Source organism: Python bivittatus, unplaced genomic scaffold (assembly GCF_059951505.1).
Source record: "Python bivittatus isolate LINGU-HERP-01145 unplaced genomic scaffold, Pbiv_v1 ctg000070_np1212, whole genome shotgun sequence".
NCBI classification, from domain to species: Eukaryota; Metazoa; Chordata; class Lepidosauria; order Squamata; family Pythonidae; genus Python; species Python bivittatus.
This window is the reverse complement of record NW_028277034.1, coordinates 29,910,152-29,933,208: the sequence shown is the minus strand read 5'-3', so window position 1 is coordinate 29,933,208 and position 23,057 is coordinate 29,910,152. Positions and strand designations below refer to the sequence as shown.

The following is a 23,057-nucleotide window of genomic DNA, read 5'->3' as shown; positions in this document are numbered from 1 at the left end:
GGTGTGAAGAAATCAATTGTGGGATCAATAATTAGAAAATGGAAGACATACAAGACCACTGATAATCTCCCTTGATCTGGGGCTCCACGCAAGATCTCACCCCGTGGGGTCAAAATGATCACAAGAACGGTGAGCAAAAATCCCAGAACCACACGGGGGGACCTAGTGAATGACCTGCAGAGAGTTGGGACCAAAGTAACAAAGGCTACCATCAGTAACACACTACGCCGCCAGGGACTCAAATCCTGCAGTGCCAGATGTGTCCCCCTGCTTAAGCCAGTACATGTCCGGGCCCATCTGAAGTTTGCTAGAGAGCATTTGGATGATCCAGAAGAGGATTGGGAGAATGTCATATGGTCAGATGAAACTAAAGTAGAACGTTTTGGTCTAAACTCAACTCCTCGTGTTTGGAGGAGAGAGAATGCTGAGTTACATCCAAAGAACACCATACCTACTGTGAAGCATGGGGGTGGAAACATCATGCTTTGGGGCTGTTTTTCTGCAAAGGGACCAGGATGACTGATCCGTGTAAAGGAAAGAATGAATGGGGCCATGTATTGTGAGATTTTGAGTGAACACCTCCTTCCATCAGCAAGGGCATTGAAGATGAAACGTGGCTGGGTCTTTCAGCATGACAATGATCCCAAACACACCTCCTGGGCAACGAAGGAGTGGCTTCGTAAGAAGCATTTCAAGGTCCTGGAGTGGCCTAGCCAGTCTCCAGATCTCAACCCCATGGAAAACCTTTGGAGGGAGTTGAAAGTCCGTGTTGCCCAGCAACAGCCCCAAAACACCACTGCTCTAGAGATCTGCATGGAGGAATGGGCCAAAATACCAGCAACAGTGCGTGAAAACCTTGTGAAGACTTACAGAAAACGTTTGACCTCTGTCATTGCCAACAAAGGATATATAACAAAGTACTGAGATGAACTTTTGATATTGACCAAATACTTATTTTCCACCATGATTTGCAAATAAATTCTTTAAAAATCAGACAATGTGATTTTCTGGATTTTTTTCCCCATTTTGTCTCTCATAGTTGAGGTATACCTATGATGAAAATTACAGGCCTCTCTCATCTTTTTAAGTGGGAGAACTTGCACAATTGGTGGCTGACTAAATGCTTTTTTGCCCCACTGTAGGTTGACAGACTGGTATATGATATTCCTAATAAAAAGTAACATTATACTTTTATATAAAGGCATTCTAAGGCTAATTATTTTTTTTTAGTCCCTAATATGTAACAGTAGCTTTTTTGCTACTGTTGTACATTAAATTGATGTTTGCATCAAATTATTCAAGATTTTAATTAATGGGTTCAGAACTCTACTATTAATATACTTTAAGTCTTGATTCTCCAGCCTAATATGCATCACTTTATACTTATTTTTAATCTAATTTGCTGCAAATTTGATAAATTATTTCCAAGCCCTATATCAGACCCTGAACAATTTAAATGTCACAGATTCCAAGGTGATTCTAAGGATCCCAGTGCTTTTTTCACTCCATTTTGAAAACTCAGTTCACTGATTCCCACATTCTGTTTTTCTTTAGTTCTTCAGCTGTTTAATTTTAATGCTGACTTGTTACCATTGCTCACCTGTTGCTTTGGCACATAGAAATAATACCATATGTACCAACAAACTGATTTTAATGAATCCATCTGCCAGGAACTGATACAGAACTCCTGCCATTTTTATCTCTCTCCTTTTTTGAATATGAGAGGATAACACCTGTCTATGTTTAGTGTTATGTATGTAAAGAATACGTCTACTCTCAGTTGTCAAAATTCTTCCCCAAAAGTCATGTTGTAACTTATCTGGAGTTCACCTTTTTCTTCTTGATTTATTTCCTCTCAGTTCCTATACATCTTTTTTCTTAACTCAGAGGGTTAAAAATCCACTAGCTTCTTTTGAAAGCTCTCATCCTGTAAGCATCTTTGACTATTAGTATCATAGTCAAAAGAATATATTTTGTCAAATTTTTGAATGCAAATGATATGCTAATTTTATGTGTTTGTGATAATGCTTTTCTTATCTTGTTTTGCTATCTATTTCCCTCTGTTTTTGCTTCACTTTTTTATTCTGATACATCTTTTTAAATTTGAATTTACTTCAAACTGAAGCTTTCTGAAGTTATGTAATTCTTCCCCAGACGTTAAATTATTTGTTCGTTCAGTGGTCTGGTTTGCACATAATACTAAGTCAAAGGTAGTTTAACCATAGTTTACTGAGCAAGCTATAATACCTGCTTTGCACATACAGTAGTTCTAAGGCACTGTGAGGGTCCATAATGCTAAATCATGTTGTGATTTGTTTGGGGTACAACATTATATATATGAACAGAACCTAGGAGAACCAAGAACCAAGAAACAGCAGGACATCTCCTACTTTTTTTTGCAAGAAAGGAATTAAGATGGCAGTTACCGTATTTTTCCATCTATAAGACGATACTTTTTTTCTAAAATCGTTACACTAAAAATTGAAGGGCATCTTATGCAAGGAAGTAAGCCGAGGAGAGAACCGTGCGGTTGCGAAACTGCCCATACTTTGCCTCTGCAAACAGGCTTCCTCCAATCACAGGCCTTATGTAACTGATGTCAGCTGATGCTGAACAAACCAATTGGAGGAAGTCTGTTTGCAGAGACAAGCTATCGGCAGTTTCACTTGTGATTGAATATAATCAGTTATGCAAAAGAACATGGAAATAGAGCTGCAGAGACACCGTTTGGACCTCCTCCCACTGAGTGTATCATGTAAATGTTACCTAATTACTAAATAAAAATGTGTTCTGCTTTATCTTTAAAATATTGATTTCTTAATTTTGGGTTGGAAAAGTGGGGGTCATCTTATACATGGGGGCGTCTGATAGATGGAAAAATACGGTATTTATGCTCTGATAAAAAGCTGAGTTATATTCTTTTGTATACTGCTTGAAGAGTAGAATTTAGTAGGTTGTAGTGTTTGATTTACTTAGCGAGACTGGAAAAAATGTGTTGGTCATTTTCAAGTTTGCTCTATCCTAGAACTCATCAACTTATACCATGGCTGTTGAGCTTTTGTTCAGGGATTTATCAAAATCAAAGTCCCAAATATAAAATATGCTTGTTATCTTACACAGTGGCTAAGAATGAATGGTAAAAAAACATACTTTGGGGGGGGGGAAATATTAATTCTTCTTCAATAAGCCTTTTTTCTCTTATGTTAAATAACTAAATTAAACTGTAGGTTAATTGTATATTAAAAAAATTAAGCAGGATACATATTAAACCAATTGGCCTTTGATTTTCATTCCCCCAAATCCTTTTTCATAAAATGATTGAGTTTCCCCACCAAAATACTAATAATAATCATGTTATGTAATTTTATTAGAAAATCTGTTTCCTACATGAGCTTTGTGAAAAGCTTTAGGTATACATATTTAAGCCTGGTGATTTGCTACAATTTTGTCTTACAATTTCTCTTTGATCTAGTCCTTCAGAATTAAAATGAGGGATTCTTCAGACTTTGTCCTCAGTGAATGCAAACAACTCACTAGTTCTCCTTTCTTCCTTCAATAAACTTTTATCTAATGAACAAAACAGTTTCTCTAGTTGGCTGTTGCTACCAATCTATTTAAGATATTTATTGTTGATCTAAATGTTTAGAACAACAATTTACAAATAAAACTCAGCAAATATTTCAAGTTTTGTGTTATAAGATCTTCAAATTTAGTAAATCTCTAAGTATCCCCCTTGTTTCTGCAGTTCTTTTAATACTATACTACTGATCTGAAGATTTTGAAACCAGTCAAGTACACAAGACCATTGTGAAGTAAAATTCTGAAGAGATTTTATATTTGTCTTAATAATAAAATCTTGCAGTCTGTACAGATTATTATCTCTCTGCTGTGTACATTTATGTTTTCCTCTTCATAAAAATAAACATTTAAGAATGAAGGGGAAATACACCTGAACTGATTATTTTTGTGTATTTTCCTAGAGTTTCAATATACTGCTTGTTATCGCATGATAGTTTGTTTCTATTTCTATCCAGAGATATTTATTCAGGCCATCTGGAAGTCCTGCTCCTCCATAATGTGGCCAGACAATAAGCAGATACAATCCAGTCCATGATCCAAGTTAGGCAGTTTAGTAATACAATTTGAGATTTGCAGCTCACCTCATTTGTTCAAGCCTATCAATTAGCCTCATTCTTTCAAGCCAGGATTTTTAATTTAATCCTTGGTTTTTTATTTGACCACATGTAATTCATTACTTGTTTATGCCTGTCATTTAATACCTTGTTTTCAATATGTATTGGAATAATTTGGAACCAAAAGTTAAGTCTTCGTAGCATATTCATTTTAATGGCTGCAGTTCTTTCTAACCAAGACAATTTCAGCTTTCCCCATCTTGAAATATCTATTATATTTTTACAAATCTGTGAATAGTTAGTTTTAAATAGGTCTTTTATTATTTTTGTCAAATAAATTCCTGGATACTTGATACTTTGTTGCAGTAATATTGAACCCTGTTATTAAGTGCAAATTTTGTTTTTCATTCACTTTTAAGTTCCATGTCAGCATTTGAGTGTTATCTTTTTATATACAGTGCATTCAGAAAGTATTCAGACCCCCTTCACTTTTTTCAATTTTGTTATGTTGCAGCCTGATACTACAATCGTTCAAATTTTTTTTTTCTCATTAATCTACACTCAGTACCCCGTAATGACAAAGTGAAAACAGAATTTTAGAAATGTCTGTAAATTTATTAAAAAGAAAAAACTGAAATATCACATGTACTTAAGTATTCAGATCCTTTACTCAGTACTTTGTTGAAGCACCGTTGGCAGCAATTACAGCTGGGAGTCCTTTTCTGTATGACATGACAAGCTTTGCACACCTGGATTGGGGGATTTTCTGCCATTCTTCTTCGCAAATCCTCTCAAGCTTAATCAGGTTGGATGGGGACCATCGGTGGACAGCCATTTTCAGGTCTCTCCAGAGATGTTCAATAGGGTTCAAATCAGGGCTCTGGCTGGGCCACTCTGGGACATTCACAGAGTTGTCCCTAAGCCATTCCTTTGTTGTCTTGGCTGTTTGCGTAGGATCGCTGTCATGTTGGAAGGTGAACCTTCAGCCCAGTCTGAGGTCATGAGCACTGTGGAACAGGTTTTCATTGAGGATATCTCTGTACTTTGCTCCATTCAACTTTCCCTCAACTCTGACCAATCTCCCAGTCCCTGCTGCTGAAAAACATCCCCACAGCATGATGCTGCCACCACCATGCTTCACTGTTGGGATAGTATTGGGCAGGTAATGAGTGGTGCCTGGTTTCCTCCAGACATAATGTTTAGAATTGAGGCCAAACAGTTCAACCTTGGTTTCATCAGACCAGAGAATCTTGTTCCTCACAGTCTGAGAGTCTTTCAGGTGCTTTTTTGCAAACTCCAAGCAGGCTTTCATGTGTTTTGCACTAAGGAGAGGCTTCCATCTAGCCACTCTGCCATAAAGCCCAGATCGGTGGAGGGCTGCAGTGATGGTTGCCCTTCTGGAACTTTGTCCCATCTCCACACAGGATCTCTGGAGCTCAGTCAGAGTGACCATCAGGTTCTTGGTCACCTCTCTTACTAAAGCTCTTCTCCCCCAATTGCTCAGTTTGGCTAGGCAACCAGCTCTTGGAAGAGTCCTGGTTGTGCCAAATTTCTTCCATTTGAGAATCATGGAGGCCATTGTGCTCTTGGGAACCTTCAGTGCAGCAGAAATTTTTTTGTAGCCTTCCTCAGATCTGTGCCTTGCAATAATCCTGTCTCTGAGCTCTGCAGGCAGTTCTGTTGGCCTCATGGCTTTTGCTCTGATACAGTATGCATTGTCAGCTGTGAGGCCTTCTATAGAGAGGTGTGTGCCTTTCCAAATCATGTCCAACCAATTTAATTTACCACAGGTGGACTCCACTCAAGGTGTAGAAACAGCTCAGCAACAATCAAGAGGCACCTGAGCTAAATTTCAAGTGTTGTTGCAAAGGGTCTGAATACTTATGCCAATGTGATATTTCAGTTTTTCCTTTTTCATACATTTGCAAACATTTCTAAAATTCTGTTTTCACTTTGTCATTATGGGGTACTGAGTGTAGATTAATGAGAAAAAAATGAATTTGTACGATTGTATTATCGGGCTGCAACATAACAAAATTGAAAAAAGTGAAGGGAGTCTGAATACTTTCCAAATGCACTGTATATTTATATATTATTTTAAATACACATATGTGCATAGGCAAATACATTACAGCAGAGTGAAACAGCTTGATACCTATATCTACTCCCTAACATGTGGGCAGGCATACTATTTCTAATAATTATAGCAGAGAAATAGTGAAAGATAGAGATTGGGGAAATGGTGTTTTTGATTATAAATCTAAAATGCATAAAAAGCCTCAAGCTAATCAAGAACATAAAAACACTGTTGTATAAAATAGGTACAGCAGAAATTAAATTGAGGATCAATTATTATTAAATTACTGCAGGACTACATCCAATTCAGGGGGTAAAAAGTCTCTCAGTGGTAATAAAACCAACACAGCCATTGGTCAAAAAACCAACTTGGTAGGCATCATATTTAGGAGTAAATTTGTGTGAAACACTGAAAGTGGGAAAAAGAAGCCTACCCTGTACCATGTATAGGGCCAGGATTTTGATTCAACAAACACTTTTCAGGGTGTCAACCTTTCTTTTTGAATGAACAAGATAAATGGATCGTTCTACTCATAAGGCAAGAAGACACCTTAAAAGAAAATGGTAACTTTAGTCCTGAGAAAAGCACCAAAGTACAATGGAGATCCTGACCTAATGCTAGATCAGGATGTATGATCTTGAAGACTAAGCAATTTCTGAATCAGTCTTTGATCTGAACTAAAAGTAAAAAATGAGCTGAGGCCCCAAACTTAAAAAGAGACAACTAATGCTGGTGCCTAAAAGTAGTTATAGAACTCAAAAAAAGTATAGATACAATTTTAAAAGAAGAATTAATGGCTTTCAGGATGGCTGAAAATGGATAATAACAAAATAATATTAGTATATTCTGGAAGTAAGAAGGGAAAATTCATTATTTTCTACCTTGAACAAAGATATTGGGGTAATCTTAGTGGGAAAGTACAAGGCACAACTACACTTCCAATTTGAGCTCTCAGATAACACTGCTCCCAGCCTTGTGGTTCATCATCCAAATACCCTTATTTTTTCTCTTTCATCCAGTATTACTGAATAAAGAGACTTGACTTGTTTCCTCTAACAAAGTTAGTGATTATTGCTGCTTTCTGAGATGTCCGTTTAGAACAAACGGGGCAAAGGTCATCAGCCACTGTTGCAGTGTGGCAAAAAGGTAAAAACCACCATGTTTCCTGGAAAAAAGACTATGTCGTAGCTGGAAATATGTGCCAGAAATGATGGATCTCTACTTCTAGATTTCCACCCTGCAATGTTTCAGGAAATGAAGGCTAGAGAAGTAATATTAGTTGAATGTCATTCAATTTGGGCAGGCAAAAGTATTGCTGTAGACACTTCCTGGGAAAGACTGGGGGGGAGGTTTACATCCGGCGGCTCCTGCATTGCCAACTGCTGCACTGGAACAGCCTATGTCAGATATCCAAGTGCCTTTTAATGAAGCTAAGATGGAGACCTTTAAGTGCTGATTTACAATCTCTCTAATTTGTGTTTCCCCATTGTGTATTTGAATCTTCAGTGATGCAAACTGGTTGTCTAGTTGCCTGTCTTCGAGGGGTGATGGAGATAAACTCATATTAGTACTACTTTTGCAGCCTTCTGTATAGGGCACAGAGACCAAGTTAATTAGTGGGGCAGCTGTCTTGTGCACTGTGGTTAAAGTTTGCATAAGATCCTCTAACTTCTTCAACAGATCTTCCTGTTCACAGCTTGACATGGCTTTAGAGGTGTCAATTCTGCCTCCAGTGGTTCAGCTGCAATCTGTCGTCCTCTCTCTGCCTGAAATTGCTAATCCAAATAAGCTTCTCCCAAGGACAGGGCTGGTTTGTTATCTTTACAACTGGCAGCAGCCACTCCTTGATTCTTACTTAAATGCTGGCAGCATCTTGATGTAGTGACCCAAAAAGTGGTGAGATCTGTGTCTCACAAAATACACGCCTTGAAATTACTAGGAAAGTGGCTTGCAAAGGCTTCATTTTAAAAAGCATACTTGGAATGATAGACAGTTTGAATGTCAGTAGGATTTGCTTATAGCCCATCTTACTCAGAAGCTTCTCTACCAAGTGTAAGTCAGTTGCATAGTAATGACATTGAAGTAACTGACTTAGGGAATAATGTGTTGCTTTCTTTGAACCCCACCTTCCACTGTTGAGTCTATTAAGGGTGATTTATAGGTAAATCTGATTAGTTTGCAACTTATGGTTGTTTTGATTTCGATTTTCAACCCTTCCATATCTCAAAATTGAAGGGCAGGTTTTTGGGGGGTTCTCTTTTTTCAGTAGATTCAGCTACAGAGTCTTTACTTTGGGTTACACCAGCTTGATCATTTTTGGATTCAGAGCTTTCTGCTTCAGCCATCTGAGTTAATTTATTGTAAAAGAACTGAGTAAATATATCAAGGGACTCTTTTAATGAATCCACTTTCACTTTTATTTCTGTTAAATAATCAAAAATTGTTAGAACAGTCTGCGCCATCAGTAAGCTACAGTAAACTGCAAGATCTGTAGTCTCATGTTTAGAAATCTCTTCCTGACAGTGTTTTGTAGTAAATGGTGCAACCGAACATGATGTAGCTACTTCAGAAGAGGAAACTGTTATGTCTAAGGGGCCCAGGGAATTGGGTTCCCTGCTGTTGTAAACGGGGTGGTCCACTACACTTCCATCTTGTAAGTCCCAGTTCAACACCTCATATCTATTTGGAGTGTACCAGGGGCTTGGATTATTAATAATGCTAATACTGGTCCTGTCGTTACTTACATTATCTTCAGTCGCCTTCTTTTTACATTCTATAAGGTCATCTATTTTTTAATGCTTGGATGGTTTAAATGATGTTTGCATGCCAGAATTCATTCTTTGTCATTTCTTCCTCTTTCCCATGCCATAATCTTCTCTTGATGGTAAAGTATAAACAGTTCACACACAGTTTGTTTGGAAATTAGTCGTATACAGTTGTGCACAAGGACCAGTAATTAATAAAAGATTAGTCTGATATTATAGAAGTAAAAATTTAAAAATTGTCAGAGCACTATAATAACTAGATGCTTTCACTTCTTCATCTTGGGTCAGAATGAGTGTTGTCTTCATCTGAATACTTGACATGCAGCCAAACTGTTATACATATTCCACTGATAATCCTAAAGAATTCTTTGACAGACTAAGCATAACTACAGCATCATCAGCATATAATTTCAATGTATGTTGTTGATTTATGAATTAAACTCCTGCAGTTTTGTTGAGATATTTTCCTTGCCAATGGCTCTAATGCCAATAAAAATGTCAAAGGAGAAAGATGGCAAGCTTTTCTTGTTCCTTATAAATACTGTGTATTGTTATGATAAAAAAAAAACTTATTAACTTGGATCCTTGCTCTTTATAGACTTTTTCACCATTGCAAGCATGAAGGACTATACCAAGTTATCAAAACCCTTCTCTGCACCAACATTAATTTTCTGATTTATCCATAACATTCAAAATACATGTTGTCTCTTATGTATCCTTTCAGAACAAATCCAGTCTAATCAGAATGTATCAATTCAGTTAAAAAACCTTTTATTCTCATTGCAAGTATTGCTATAAATAGCTGGTAATGCACATTCAGTAAGGAAATAGATCTATATAGGTGGGTCAGATCATTTCTGCCTTGTAAATCAAAGAGATAAAAGCTTATTTCCATGACAAAGGAAGTTCTTCCAATTCCTGAATCTCATTAATTATCTCAGTTAATGGTTTAACCAAAACTCTTATAATACATTGCAGAAATACCATCAGGTCCTGGAGCTTTATTCAACTTCAGTTTTTGTTATTGCTTCTTTGGTTCCATCTACAGTTATAGGATAGTTAAGAACTTTTTGTTGATTTATACATTTTATAAGTAATGTTTTGTTTAGATATTCTTTAGTCTTTTCCAGATCAGATGTCTACTTACTATGAAATTTAGAGTAATAATTAACAAATTGTCCATATTCTTCTTCATTATAAAAACATGTCAGGCTCCATCTCAGATGGAAACAATCTTCTTTTGTCTTGTTCCTTATACAGTTGGTAAGCCAGCAATTTATATGACTTATTACCTTTTTTAAAATATTTCTGTTTAACAAAAATCCATTTCTTAAAAGTCTCATTTATTTCCATTAAATCTAGTTGATTATGAATTACTTTTATCTTTTGTTCTAAGTCTAAAATTGAGCTAGTTTGTGCCTTGATTTTAATTATCGTATAAGGCTATAAGCAGTATAGCCTTCTGTTTCTGTATACAGGTAGTCCTCAACTTACGACCATTCATTTGGTGACTGTTTGAAGTTACAGTGGTGCTGAAAAGAGTGACTTGCGACCGGTCCTCACACTTACAACCATTGCAGTGTCTCTGTGGTCATGTGATCAAAATTCAGGTGCTTGGCAACTTGCATGTATTTTGACAGTTGCAGCAGCCCAGGGTCATGTAATCGCCATTTGTGACCTTCCCAGGGGGCTTCTGACAAGCAAAATTAATGGGGGAAGTCAGATTCGCTTAATGACCATGTGATTTGCTTAACGGCTGCAGCAAAAAAGTTCATAAAATTGGGTTGGAATCACTTAACAACCGCATCACTTACCAATGGAAGTTCTGGTCCCAATTGTGGTTGTAAGTTGAGGACTACCTGTAGCTTTCTTTTTATTTGATGCCAGATAGATAAATAGATAGATAGATAAATGTTTTGGTAGCATTCCATGCTATGGGTAAAGAACATCATAAGTTATTGGAAGAAGCTCTTTAGTTCCTGATGACATTTCAACTTAAGTCCTCTTTTAATAATAAAAGTTCATTAATGCTCTACCTTTTCAATCCAGAAGTTGTTTAATTTACTGGGTTATGGGTTACTGGGTAAGTAGGAGCTTTCACTTCCACACCTATAAAGTTGGTTAACGATGAATTAGAAATCAGATACTTGTTTTATGAACAGATTAGTAATAAGAATATTCTCTCTATATATCTCTATTCTCTCTCTTATATCTCTGTGCATCCAAAAGCAAAGGTAGTGACATATAGTCTAAGACATTTTGAGGGAGTTCACCAATATTCCTTTTAAGTAAAGTAGATTTATCCATGTATGGAGAGAGAACCCCATTCCTATCCCCAAGAATTAGAATATCTACCCCTTCAATTTCAAGAAGTGATTGGAAAAAAAATTCATAAAATTTTATTTTATTGTCAATTAGAGCATAGACTGAGGAAATTATTTTTTCCAGATTCATTTTGGAAATAGTATTATATATCTCCCTTCCTTGTCTCGTATTTGTTTTTCCAAATTCTATTGCCAGTTTTTCATGTATATAGCTACTCCATTTTTTTCATCTGTCCAAGAATTTTAAGAATTCAATTAAATCTTATCTGAGATATTTGTATTCCAACAGATTTATATTATCACTTTTGATGTTTGTCTTTTGAAGACATATAATATGGGCCTTTTTTTAGCTTTAATATTTTTTTTCTTTTCAATGAACTGTTTAGCCCATTCATATTAGTTGAAAATATTTTAACTGGGTCTGTAATATCAGTTCTTGAATTCATTTATGAAGAAGTAGCAGCTGCTTGGTTCAGTTTTTGAAATCTGTCCTTGGCCTTTATTCTCCTGTTCTGCTACAGTTAAGTATTAGAGCATTTTGGTAATATCATCAGTGGAGTGCACAAAGCTTTGGCACTATCTATAAAGTCATCTAGAGAAAATGGAGTAGCCCAGCTGTATTAATCTTTCTGTCCCAAAGAAAGTTGTCACAAATCTCAAATTTCTCTTCTTCGAAAGTATGTCTAGAAGTACAGCTGGTAGAATCTCGATTATTGTATCTCCAGATTTTAAGGAGTATTGCTCCCTTTTAGTGTCAGTATTTCCTCCTTTATCTTAAAATACGTACATAAATTTTACATGTAAGTCATGTGGCAGTTTTCTCCTTCATGCTGCCCAGGAATTTATTCTATAAATTTCATGAATTTCCAAAGTTTGGCCATGTCCAAATCAAGATAAGTCTTAAGTAAGTTTTCCATTTCTCTTTTTAAATCTTCTTTACCAAAGTCCTCAGGTATGTCTCTAAATTTTAAGTTGTTTTTACTTAGTTCTGTTTCACCATTTCTAATTTAGCTTTCAGCTTAGAATCAAGAATCATAGGAAATCCTGATTTCACATCTCTTATTATTTCAATCATTTTTTCCCCCATGGGACTGGAATTGATTTCAGTAATTGGTTGGTATTAGTTATTTTAATTAGGAAATCTAGGAAAGATAGGGTATTGTTTTGTTCTTTTTCCACTGGGAATTTTATTGTTGGATTTTGTTAAATTAAGTCTTGCAGGAACTATTCCAAACCTTGTTCTTTGTGATCCCAAAGTACAAATGCCATGTTCATCAACATATTTAGCTACAAGATTGGTTTCTTTGTGGCTGTTACAGGTCCTTCATGAACAAGTTATATAATATTGGTAATCTCACAGTCATGCCATCTGTTTGTAGTGTTTGTTCCCATATTTGAAAATTGTAGCATTTATGCAGCAGGTAGTTATTTCAGTGATCTGTCTTAGTTCTGTGTAGCTTTTGAGTATATTGTATATTTTTCACTCAGATTTGTAGGTATTTTAATGCTTCATTTGTTGGGATACTCATAAAGAGATTGGCAACATAACAGCTGATTGTGTGTGTGTATTGCTAACATTGGATTTTTTTTTCTTTCCATAAATCCTTTGCTGTCAAAGGATTTGCTTTTTATGATCAGTTCCTGGAAGTGTATTTCATATATAGACTAGGAATTTCACCATTGGATAGCCTGTTTGAACAACTAGTCATAGTGGAACCATTGCTTTGTGGATTTTTGGAAGACCACAGAGAAGTGGAGGCTTATAATTGTCATTGATTTTTGCCAATCTTTTAATACTGACTTTTTAAATAAACAATGTGATTTCTTCCTGACATCAGTCTGCCATTTAGACTGAAGATGGTTCTGCAAAAAGTGGAGCCAATGACTACAGTGGAATGAAGGGCCGGTGAGTAGACTGGCTCTTCAATAATTCCTCTCCGGACAAGGAGAGGACTTGAGATCACCACAAGTGCTCCAGACAGTTACTCCTTGTGAGGAGACCACAAGATAGCAGTCTCCAGTGGGTTTAGAGCTCTGGGAAACAAGAGAATAGCCATCTTGCTCAAACTGCAGTTGGCGCCTTTTGCATACTTCCTTTTCTAATCACTTTTGGAAATTGCTTGTTAACTGCTTTTCAGCTATTAGGAACCTTTGGATCGACAAGTTTTACAGTGCCAGGTAAGTTTCCTCCAATCCTTAGCAAAAGAAGTTTTAAAAACAAGTTTAAGGATTTAATGTGTGTGTGTGTGTGTGTGTGTGTGTGTGTGTGTAATATATATGAATAAACAGTGAAAGGATGATTAAAACTTTGATTTTAGAAAGTCACAAATGGACTAAGAGTCCAGATAAATTTGAAATAAGATTTTAGGATTTATTATTAAAAAATCCTTCCCATGGGAAAATTATTTTGTTTTGAATTCTTTTTTAAAAAAACATAATAAGTTAAGACTTTAAAATTAAACACAAGAGGGAACTAGAAGGAACTAAAGATTACAGTTGAAGGAGAAGAACACTTAAACTCAACGTACAAATACAGAATGAAGCAAAAATATTTTAACATTGGACATATTAAAGGATATTTTTGAACAGTGGTCCCAGAAGTTAATTTTAAGAGTACCTGCCTCCATAGATAGACTGTGTTTAGATGGTGTTATGGAAAAGGAACAAGTTTTACCTGACAAGATTGAGATTCATCTGAAAATCGATTTAAAAATGACAGGCTACAAGGATAATATGGGAAAAGATGGTACACTGGGCATTCAGAAGAAACTGGCTGATGTCTTAATAATTAAAAGGGGTATACAAATAAGAAACAAAGAGAATGTCCTGGATAATTTTCCTATGTTGGATTTACAAAAGAGGCCTGTAAAAGCTTTAAAGAGTTTTTTGAGAAGGGACAAAGAAAAAATGAAAAGAAATCAAGTTCTAGGAGACTATTTGAAGGGACTAAAGATCAAGATTGTTAGAAGTAAAAGGAAGAAATATAAAGTAGTTTTGTTATATCAAGGTTAAAATAGATATGTTGTTACCTCTGGTAACCCTTCATGGACTTTTGTTACATCAGGACTGAAATTATGAGGCTTTAAAGATTTGTTTATAGATAAGAGATATGGAAAGAAGAAATCATTTGTTGTATTTTAATAGGAGGTGATAAGTTACTAAAATTGTTTATACTTGTGATGAAAACGGAAGTCATTTATATATTTCTTTTCCTTTACTTTCTTTACTATTCTTTACTATATTTCTATATTCTTATGTTTTCTTTTCTATTTTTCTATTTTTTTCTTTTTCTCTTTTCTGCTTCTATTTTTTCTTTTCTGCACCTTCTGTTTTTTCTTTTTATTCTTTTACTTTTTTTTAGTTTGTATTAGTTTTTATTGTTGTAATTGTAATTTTTAATAAAATTACTATAAAAAATTGATTTCTTCCCCAAAGTCAAGCTTTCTTTCTCTAGTCTTCTTTTGCTCTCATACCTAATTTGATTTGTGATAGTTGGAAATTACTTAAAACCACTCTACAGAAATGGAGCCCTACTAATTTGTCTCTTTATGCAGTTGCATAGAATTGTTTTAGAAGTTTCCTGTTCTGAAGCTAAATGTTACTTTGTTGACACTTTTCATTTGCATAAATTAATTTGATAACAAACTATTCAAAATTCTTATTCTGTTTCACTGTGCTTTACTTCTGACACCAGCCTTAATGACCAGGTCAGAATAGGTTTTCTGTATGAGTTACAACTGTCATGAAACACATAGGATTGTTTTTGGTTTTTGTTTTGTTATATATAAAGCCATTTTAAAGGTATCTATTTAATCAATGTCTAGTCTCTGATTAGTATACTTTTCAGTTGGGATACAAAGAGGTGCCTTTCTGAGAGGCAAGTTGCTATACTGAATCTTCTTATTCTTTCACTTCTCTGTGAGGGAAAGTGTCATGGGGATTACAGAAGCAAAATTTACCATATTATGAAAGTTGTGAGGCTAAAAAATTGCCAGGAAATATCATACTTTAACATTGTATAAACAGCACAGATAAAAATAACTACTGTATATGTTTTTCTGCACTTGTCTGCATTGTAACAAAGAATAACTACATGGGCATGATCATGAAGTCACTAGGAGTCAAATTTGTTTGTTTATTTGTCCCTTGTTTTATAGGTACGGCCTGGAATGCTTGTTCCGTTTTTATAGTTATGGGCTGGAAAAGAAATTCAGGCAAGAGATCTTCAAAGATTTCCAAGAAGAAACAAAAAGAGATTATGAATCTGGTAATGCATTTTTATACTTCTCTCATAATATTGTTTAACTTCATGCTTTATATTTTTATATGCTTAACCTGTTCTATTTTAGGCCAACTTTACGGGCTAGAAAAATTTTGGGCTTATCTGAAGTATTCGCAGTCTAAAACTCCACCTATTGATCCCAAACTTCAGGAATACTTGTTGAATTTTAAAAGATTGGAAGACTTCAGAGTTGATGTAAGTGTTCACAGTCTCTCAAACAAATTAATGTAAATAAAATGTAAGAGTGATTTTTTTTTTAAAGGAGAAGGACCAATACCAGTGAATCACTATTAAGCATACCTATAATCCATCCAGAACAAATGTGTATGCCTTAAATATCAGAGACTACAAGAACAAAGAATGGCTTAGCATGTACAAAGAATAAATTCTTGATATTTTCTCATAGTGACACTAGACTAACCCTTCAGTTGTTTCTGATAAATATAAAATATTCAAAATATTGACAACTTAAAAAATAATACCATAATGAGTTTTTACAGAACATTCTGGTAGATTATAATAAGATGCCCATTTTCTGTTTTAGCCTCCCATTAGTGAAGAATCTGGGAGAAAAAGGCATTTACCTGGTGAGGAAAGTGATCATCGCAGACATCAGTCCAACGCTTCTTCCAAGATCCTTGCTGGTAATTCCACAGCTGTGTCTCAGGCGTGGGTCCCAATAAATTTTCCCACTACAAATACTGTACAGGAGTTGAATAACAGCATACACCAGAACAGTACTGCCACAAAATCAAGACGCGATATACCTGAGCAGTAGACTTTCAGTAAGCTTGAACCTTGAGATCAACTCCTAATGCCAGTATTTTAGCTCAAGGATCTTCAGGGAGAGCTATTTTAAAGCTTGATTAAAAACAAATGTATAGGAAAACAAAGAATCGCATCTGCTTTCTGACAAGATTAAGTTCCAATTAATTCCCCTTGATCAATTATATTGGGTTCAGGGATCATGAGAGAGATCCTAGGGAAATACCTTTTAGTCTCAGTGTTGCTATCCCCAAGTTACTGTTTATAGGGGGAGCATTCCAACAGTATATACTTTGGAATACCTTACAAATAGCTCATATTTTTTGAAGAAGCTATGTACTTGTGTAATTTAGGAATGTTTTATCATCAGGTTTTCCATCATTATTTCTACTTATAAAAGCCAAAAAAAGAAGACATTTTTAATTGAGAGACGTACATAATACATGCATTTAAATTGATAAATGCATTTTTTTTTCTTTTTCAATGTAGCACATACCCATCCAATGCCTAGTTCTGAAATTTGTTTTGCTTTCTGTTTCTTTTATTTCAGGCTTTTGAGTTGAGTATGGAGTTTTTAAGTTGGGCAACAGTCTGTTTGGTTTTAAGGATTTTTTTTAATGCCGGTTCTTATTTGTACTTAAGCAAAGTAGTTTGCAAAGAGGATGGGTTATGACTGTATTGTCATAAACTTAGTAAATTTTATATGTAAGTTTAAGAAAAAGGATAAAAAGGCAAATAGGTCTCTAATCATCCTCCAGTTTGAAGAAATATTTGTATTTTTCTGTTCAATTTCTCTATTGTGTAAGTGACTTGCATTTCTAGGAGAGATTATTTAAGCCATTTAATTGTATTTTAATATTTGACAGTTTTAATTTAAAAGGGATTTAGAATGTACTTAGTCTAAAAAAATTAATGTCAAGATGGCTTTAAATATAGTTAAAATTCCTTGCTCTACTAAGACCAACTGTACTGTAATTGGCCAAAGTGTCACTTTCTTTAAATGTAAATGATTCATTGAATAGACGTTATTTACATCAGGAGGTGAAAATTAACAAGAAGCATCCCTGAAATAACTAATTGTAGTTATTGTGATTTAAATACTTAGAATAAGGGAATGGAAATCCTTCTTCCATAAAGTGGAAGAAGTGGTAGGAATAGGTGCATTTTTATTATATACAACAAAACAGATACTTAGCAGTCTTCAGGTTACTTTCACAAATAAAGCCTAATACTGTTGATGCCTTATTGCTGGGAAATACCCTAAGTGATCCAACATGTAGATTGAATGGATTTCTATGCTGGAAACTGTATGAAGTCCATTACATATTTCTGATATATTGCCTTGAGAATCTGAATTTAACAATTATGAATATATGTGCATATTTGATATCAAGATAAGTGGATTTCCCAGTCATTTCTAAATGCAGACTAGCCTTTAAGAACTGCTGTATTTTTTGAAGACACTAGGAATTGATGATACCAGTTTTATATAGCATCTTTTTCAGTTTGCTTAAGTTCTACAACTCAAATCTCTGTTCAATCTATGCCACCTCCTCCATGAAAATGATGCAGATGTAAATTTGGATTTAAACTGTATATAAAAGAAATATATTTACATTCATTTCTTTAAATCAAATGTGTGCATATTAGCTTTTAGTATGCATTCTTTGTGGTATATTTGCAGATTTTATAAAAATACAAAAAAAAAACAAAACTATGGTGTAGTATGTGTTCTTAAGCAGTTTTGTTTAACTTAGTGCGATAAATTTTTACTACTCTGAACTGAAATTCCTGGGACTGTTTATAGCAATAAACTGAACAAATGTTGACTAGGAACTTGAAATGTGGACCTAAAATAACTTTAGTTATGAAAATGCATTCTTACATTGTTTATTGAAGCTATATTATATTGCAGAATTTCATATATTTAGCAGGCACTAAAGTTCAGGGTAGTTGCTAATAAAGGAAAACTCAGGTTTTTTATGAATAATCGGGTTATATGTGGTGATAGATGTAGAAATTTAAAGTTCATGGCACTTTTTGCTGTGTAATTACAAAAATTACTTGGAGATGGAATATGCATTTCAATCTTCCTGATTTCTGTCATGATGGTATTCCTGGATGTTAACATCTGACACATTTGGCCTTCAGCTGCTGCTGCTTAATGCCAGGTCGGTTAACAACAAGGCCCCGCTCATATGTGACTTGATCACTGAGGAGGGGGCAGACCTGGCATGCACTACTGAGACCTGGCTGGGCCCGAGGGGGGAGTGCCCCTCTCGGAAATGTGCCCAGCTGGGTTCTCGGTGTGGCACCAGCCGAGAGGCCAGGGCAGGGGAGGAGGGGTGGCTGTTGTGATCCGGGAATCTCTAGTGGCCTTCAGGGGCATTGCTCCACAAGTTTCTGGCTGTGAGACATTGTTTATTAGGTTGGGTGCCCGTGTACAGTTGGGAGTTCTGCTATTGTACCAGACTACCTGCTGCGTGGCAGCCTCCCTGCCTGAGCTGCTGGAGGCCATCTCGGGGCTGGTGGTGGAGTTCCCCAGGCTTATGGTTCTGGGGGACTTCAACCTGCCGTCCCTGGGGCGGTCTTTGGAGGTGGCTTGGGAGTTCATGGCTACCAGGGCAACCATGGGTCTGTCTCAAATTGTGCGGGACCCAACCTGGGACAGTGGCCAAATGGCGGATTTGGTTTTCTTGTCGGAGCAATGGCAAAGTGATCTGAGGGGAGATCTACAGTTTTCCCTGTTGTCATGGTCAGATCACGTCCTGGTGACCCTGAGTTTCTCCTATACCACCCCCCTCTGCAGGGAGGCCGGACCCATGCGATTGGTTCACCCCCTCTCCCCTATGACTACAACCTGTCCCACCTGATCACACAGAGAGGGCATGCTTCGGACCCCCTCAGTGAAAGAACTTCAACTGGCGGGGTCCAGAAGGTGGGCCTTCTCTGTGGTAGCCCCTGCTCTTTGGAACATCCTACCCCCGGAGGTGCGATTAGCCCCCACACTCCTGGCCTTCCAAAAGGCTTTGAAGACCTGGTTCTGCCACCTGGCCTGGGGTGGGGTGAGAATACCTCAAGCATGGGGATGGCTAGCCCCATAGAGGCCTTCTGCCTTCAGCCTCAGATTTTTCATCCTCTTGGTCTCTCCTTCTTTTTAGTAATGTTTTAAATTAAGGTTTTATGTGTTTATATATTTTATGTTTTAATTGTTTGTTGTGAATCGCCCAGAGTTCCCCCATTGGGGGGAGATGGGTGGTTGAAAAATTAAATAAATAAATAAACAAACAAATAAATAAAATTTTCCAGTTGGTAGAAGGTCATATAATAATTAATGAAACAGGGTTATTAAATGTTTACAGAAAGCTTGCACAATTTGTGGCTTCTAGTCCCGTTAATCCTCTGTTGTACACTTTTAAAGGCTGATAGGATTTGTACATGGTCAGAGGAATTGTAAGTGACTAGATCATGAAAGAGAACCTATGGCCCTCCAGATATTTTTGAACTATAACTCTTATAGCTCCAAAGGTGAAGACTACTGATAGTTCAGCAGCATCTGGTAGGCTATAAATTCTTCCATTACTGCACTAGATGGGTTGCACATTGTCCAGGTCAGTTATGTATCCTATTGGCAGGATTATTCATATGTGTTTCTCCAGAATTTCAAATTGTAAAAATTGAAACTCTGAAGTTGAAGTATACAAACTAAATTTGTTCTTAATTACATTTTTAGAATCACATAAATATTGGCTTGATTTTGAGTAACAAAACTTATGTTTTGTGTTATGTCATCCAAATGATAATGTGAGTGAAGAGCCGTTTGTAAGTATACTCCTGCACTGAGTATTACAAATTTTGAAAATTCACAGCTCTTATTCAGATGTTACCAAGGTTCTAGAATTACTTTTCCTTCCTCTGCTGTATCCTTCACTGTGGCTTGGATTCAGACAGGTGCTTTGTGCATAAGAGTTTAGGTGTGTAGATGCTATTTTCCCACATCCAGACTACAAAATCTTATTGCTGACTTTTTAAAAAATAAGAATGTACATCTGACCTTTGACTCAAAATTCTAGTGGTGCTTTATAAAAATTTCATACTGTATAGCAAGAGGGAGAACTATATTAAAAGTAATATGAAAGCATACCACACACAAAGACAAAACAGATCAAACTGAATTTACAAGGTGCAATGAAATAAAAGGTTATTTACCCAGAGGACAGCATTCCACATTAGAATACCATTAAGAAGGCTCTTTTTAACTATATTTCTCTAAGATGAAAACTATGTGGATAGACAATCTTTAGATAACTTGGTTCCAAAATGTTGAAAATACTGTTCACCTGGCCAGATGTCGCTATCTGTCTTGTATGGGATAAACACAAGTTTATTGGCCCTTATTCAGTCTAATACTGTGTGTTCAAACAGTATTTAAAACATTTGCACTTGCTTTGATTATATAAAAAAAGATAAATGGAGGTAGATAATGTCTATATAGTAATGGCATTCTAACCTTTTCAGTAACAATGTGTGGAGGACTGTCATGCATTGGCAAGAAGGCAATTCTTTTATTAACCAGGAGCACTTATTTAAATAGACAATCCAACCCATTAACTTTCAAGTTCACATAACTGAGACACTACTTTCTCTTTTTGCTATATGTCAGTCTGCAAATCTGAATGAAATGAAAATTCTAATATTGCAGAAATGTAATACATGGAATGCTGTCTGTATAAGACAAGCTTTTTTACACATAATTTAAACATAAAGTATAACATAGTAAAAACATAGTTTTTAGTTTAACTTGCTATGCCCTTATCTATTACTTCCTTCATGTTCAGCAGGAAAGTACACGCAATCACAAGAAGATAATCCTGATTTTTTCCCTTCTTTTGGCAGTTTGCAATCTGTTGGCTAACATCAGAGAACAAGGGTAGGTTGTAGTTGTACAGCTATCTAGCTTCTTAACAATTACATGCTTGGAGATTAAAATTAAAATTTAAAAAAAAATCTGACTGCATAAAAAAAAAAAAGAATGGGATTCACCCTGCTTTTTAAATTGGCATTTATGTGACTGTCATCCCAGCAGTCCATGGCCCCAAAAGGCCCCTACAAAAGAGATCAGCCTGCAGTTTTTAGACTTGGATGGGTTAGAGGTTCTAAGGTGTAAATGGATACTTTAAGTCTAGTAAAGACTTAAAACATCACTTGAAACACAAAAGATCCTAAATGTCCCCCAAAATTTCCTAGTTGTAAGGGTGTTAAAAGGTAACATGGAAGATTTATTTTGCAGCTTAGTCCATCCCAAAATCACGGAGCAATCTGACCGGAAATGTTGGCCCCCACCCACTCCAGTAACATGTCACCAGTCATGTCCCTTACAACCCCTCAGACAAGGCACAAAAAGAAAAAAAATGCAGTCACCTGGCTAGAAATGGTTGCCTCTGCCCATCTGCTCATTAAAAGTACCTACTAGCATCACAAGAACTGCTTTATTGAGAATCCCTCTGAGTGGGGGTAGAGTGGGAAAAGAAATAGGTATTGGTACCTTTGTCTCTGTAGATCTCTTAAGACAGTCTTGTGCACTACAGAAGTTACTACATACTACCCACTACTATATAGTGGATTGGTAGGTAAGATATATTTTTATATCTTATTTATATCATCATATTTTTATTATATATAATTCTTCAATAATGGCTCATTCCACTGCATTTCTGTGTGCTCACTATAGAAGAGGGAACATAATTTGAAATCAACTTTATTTCTGTATTGGGTAGAGAGGGTTGAAGTGCTCAAATCTTTCCTCTAGCAAAATGTTCATGTGACACATATTCAATTAATATCCCTGATTATCACGCAAAATCTTAAATGCAAGGCTGTGCTAGATACACATACAGTCGTGTGAAAAAGAAAGTACACCCCCTTTGAGTTCTATGGTTTTACGTATCAGGACATAATAAAAATCATCTGGTCCTTAGCAATTCTCAGAAGGAGGTAAATACAACCTTAGATGAACAACAACACATAATATATTACACTATGTCATCATTTATTTTACAAAAAGAAAGCAAAAATGGAGAAGTCATGTGTGAAAAACACCTTATGATTCAATAGCTTGTAAAACCAACTTTAGCAGCAATAACTTGAAATAATCCTTTTCTGTATGACTTTATCAGTCTCTCACATCGTTGTGGAGGAATTTTGGCCCACTCTTCTTTACAACGTTGCTTCAGTTCATTGAGGTTTGTGGGCATTTGTTTATGCACAGCTCTCTTGAGGTCCCACCACAGCATTTCAATTGGGTTGAGGTCTGGACATAGACTGTGCCATTGCAACACCTTGATTCTTTTCTTTTTCAGCCATTCTGTTGTAGATTTGCTGGTGTGCTTGGGATCATTGTCCTGTTGCATGACCCAGTGTCGGCCAAGCTTTAGCTGTTGGACAGATGGCCTCCCATTTGACTCTAGAATACTTTGGTATACAGAGGAGTTCACAGTCGACTCAATGACTACAAGGTGCCCAGGTCCTGTGGCTGCAAAACAAGCCCAAATCATCACCCCTCCACCATCATGCTTGATGGCTGGTATGAGATGTTTGTGCTGATATGCTGTGTTTGATTTTCGCCAAATGTGAAACTCTGCATTATGGCCAAAACATCTCCACTATGGCCTTGTCTATCCAAAGGACAGTGTTCCAGAAGTCTTGTGATTC

The 23,057-nt window shown here is 36.1% G+C and overlaps 1 protein-coding gene across 2 annotated transcripts in view; it reads left to right on the top strand.

The window, feature by feature from the left end:
* LARP1B (La ribonucleoprotein 1B) overlaps nt 1-19,573 on the top strand; it is a 67,594-nt gene extending 48,021 nt beyond the window's left edge. Inside the window, exons 17-19 of one of the 2 annotated variants that reach the window (XM_088132857.1) lie at nt 15,457-15,566; nt 15,649-15,776; nt 16,126-19,573. In XM_088132857.1, the coding sequence (XP_087988983.1) occupies nt 15,457-15,566; nt 15,649-15,776; nt 16,126-16,359 (472 nt within the window). In that variant the 3' untranslated portion in view covers nt 16,360-19,573. The remainder of the gene's footprint in view (nt 1-15,456; nt 15,567-15,648; nt 15,777-16,125) is intronic. The other variant, XM_088132856.1, reaches the window with a different exon arrangement.
* Nucleotides 19,574-23,057: the final 3,484 nt, after the last annotated feature.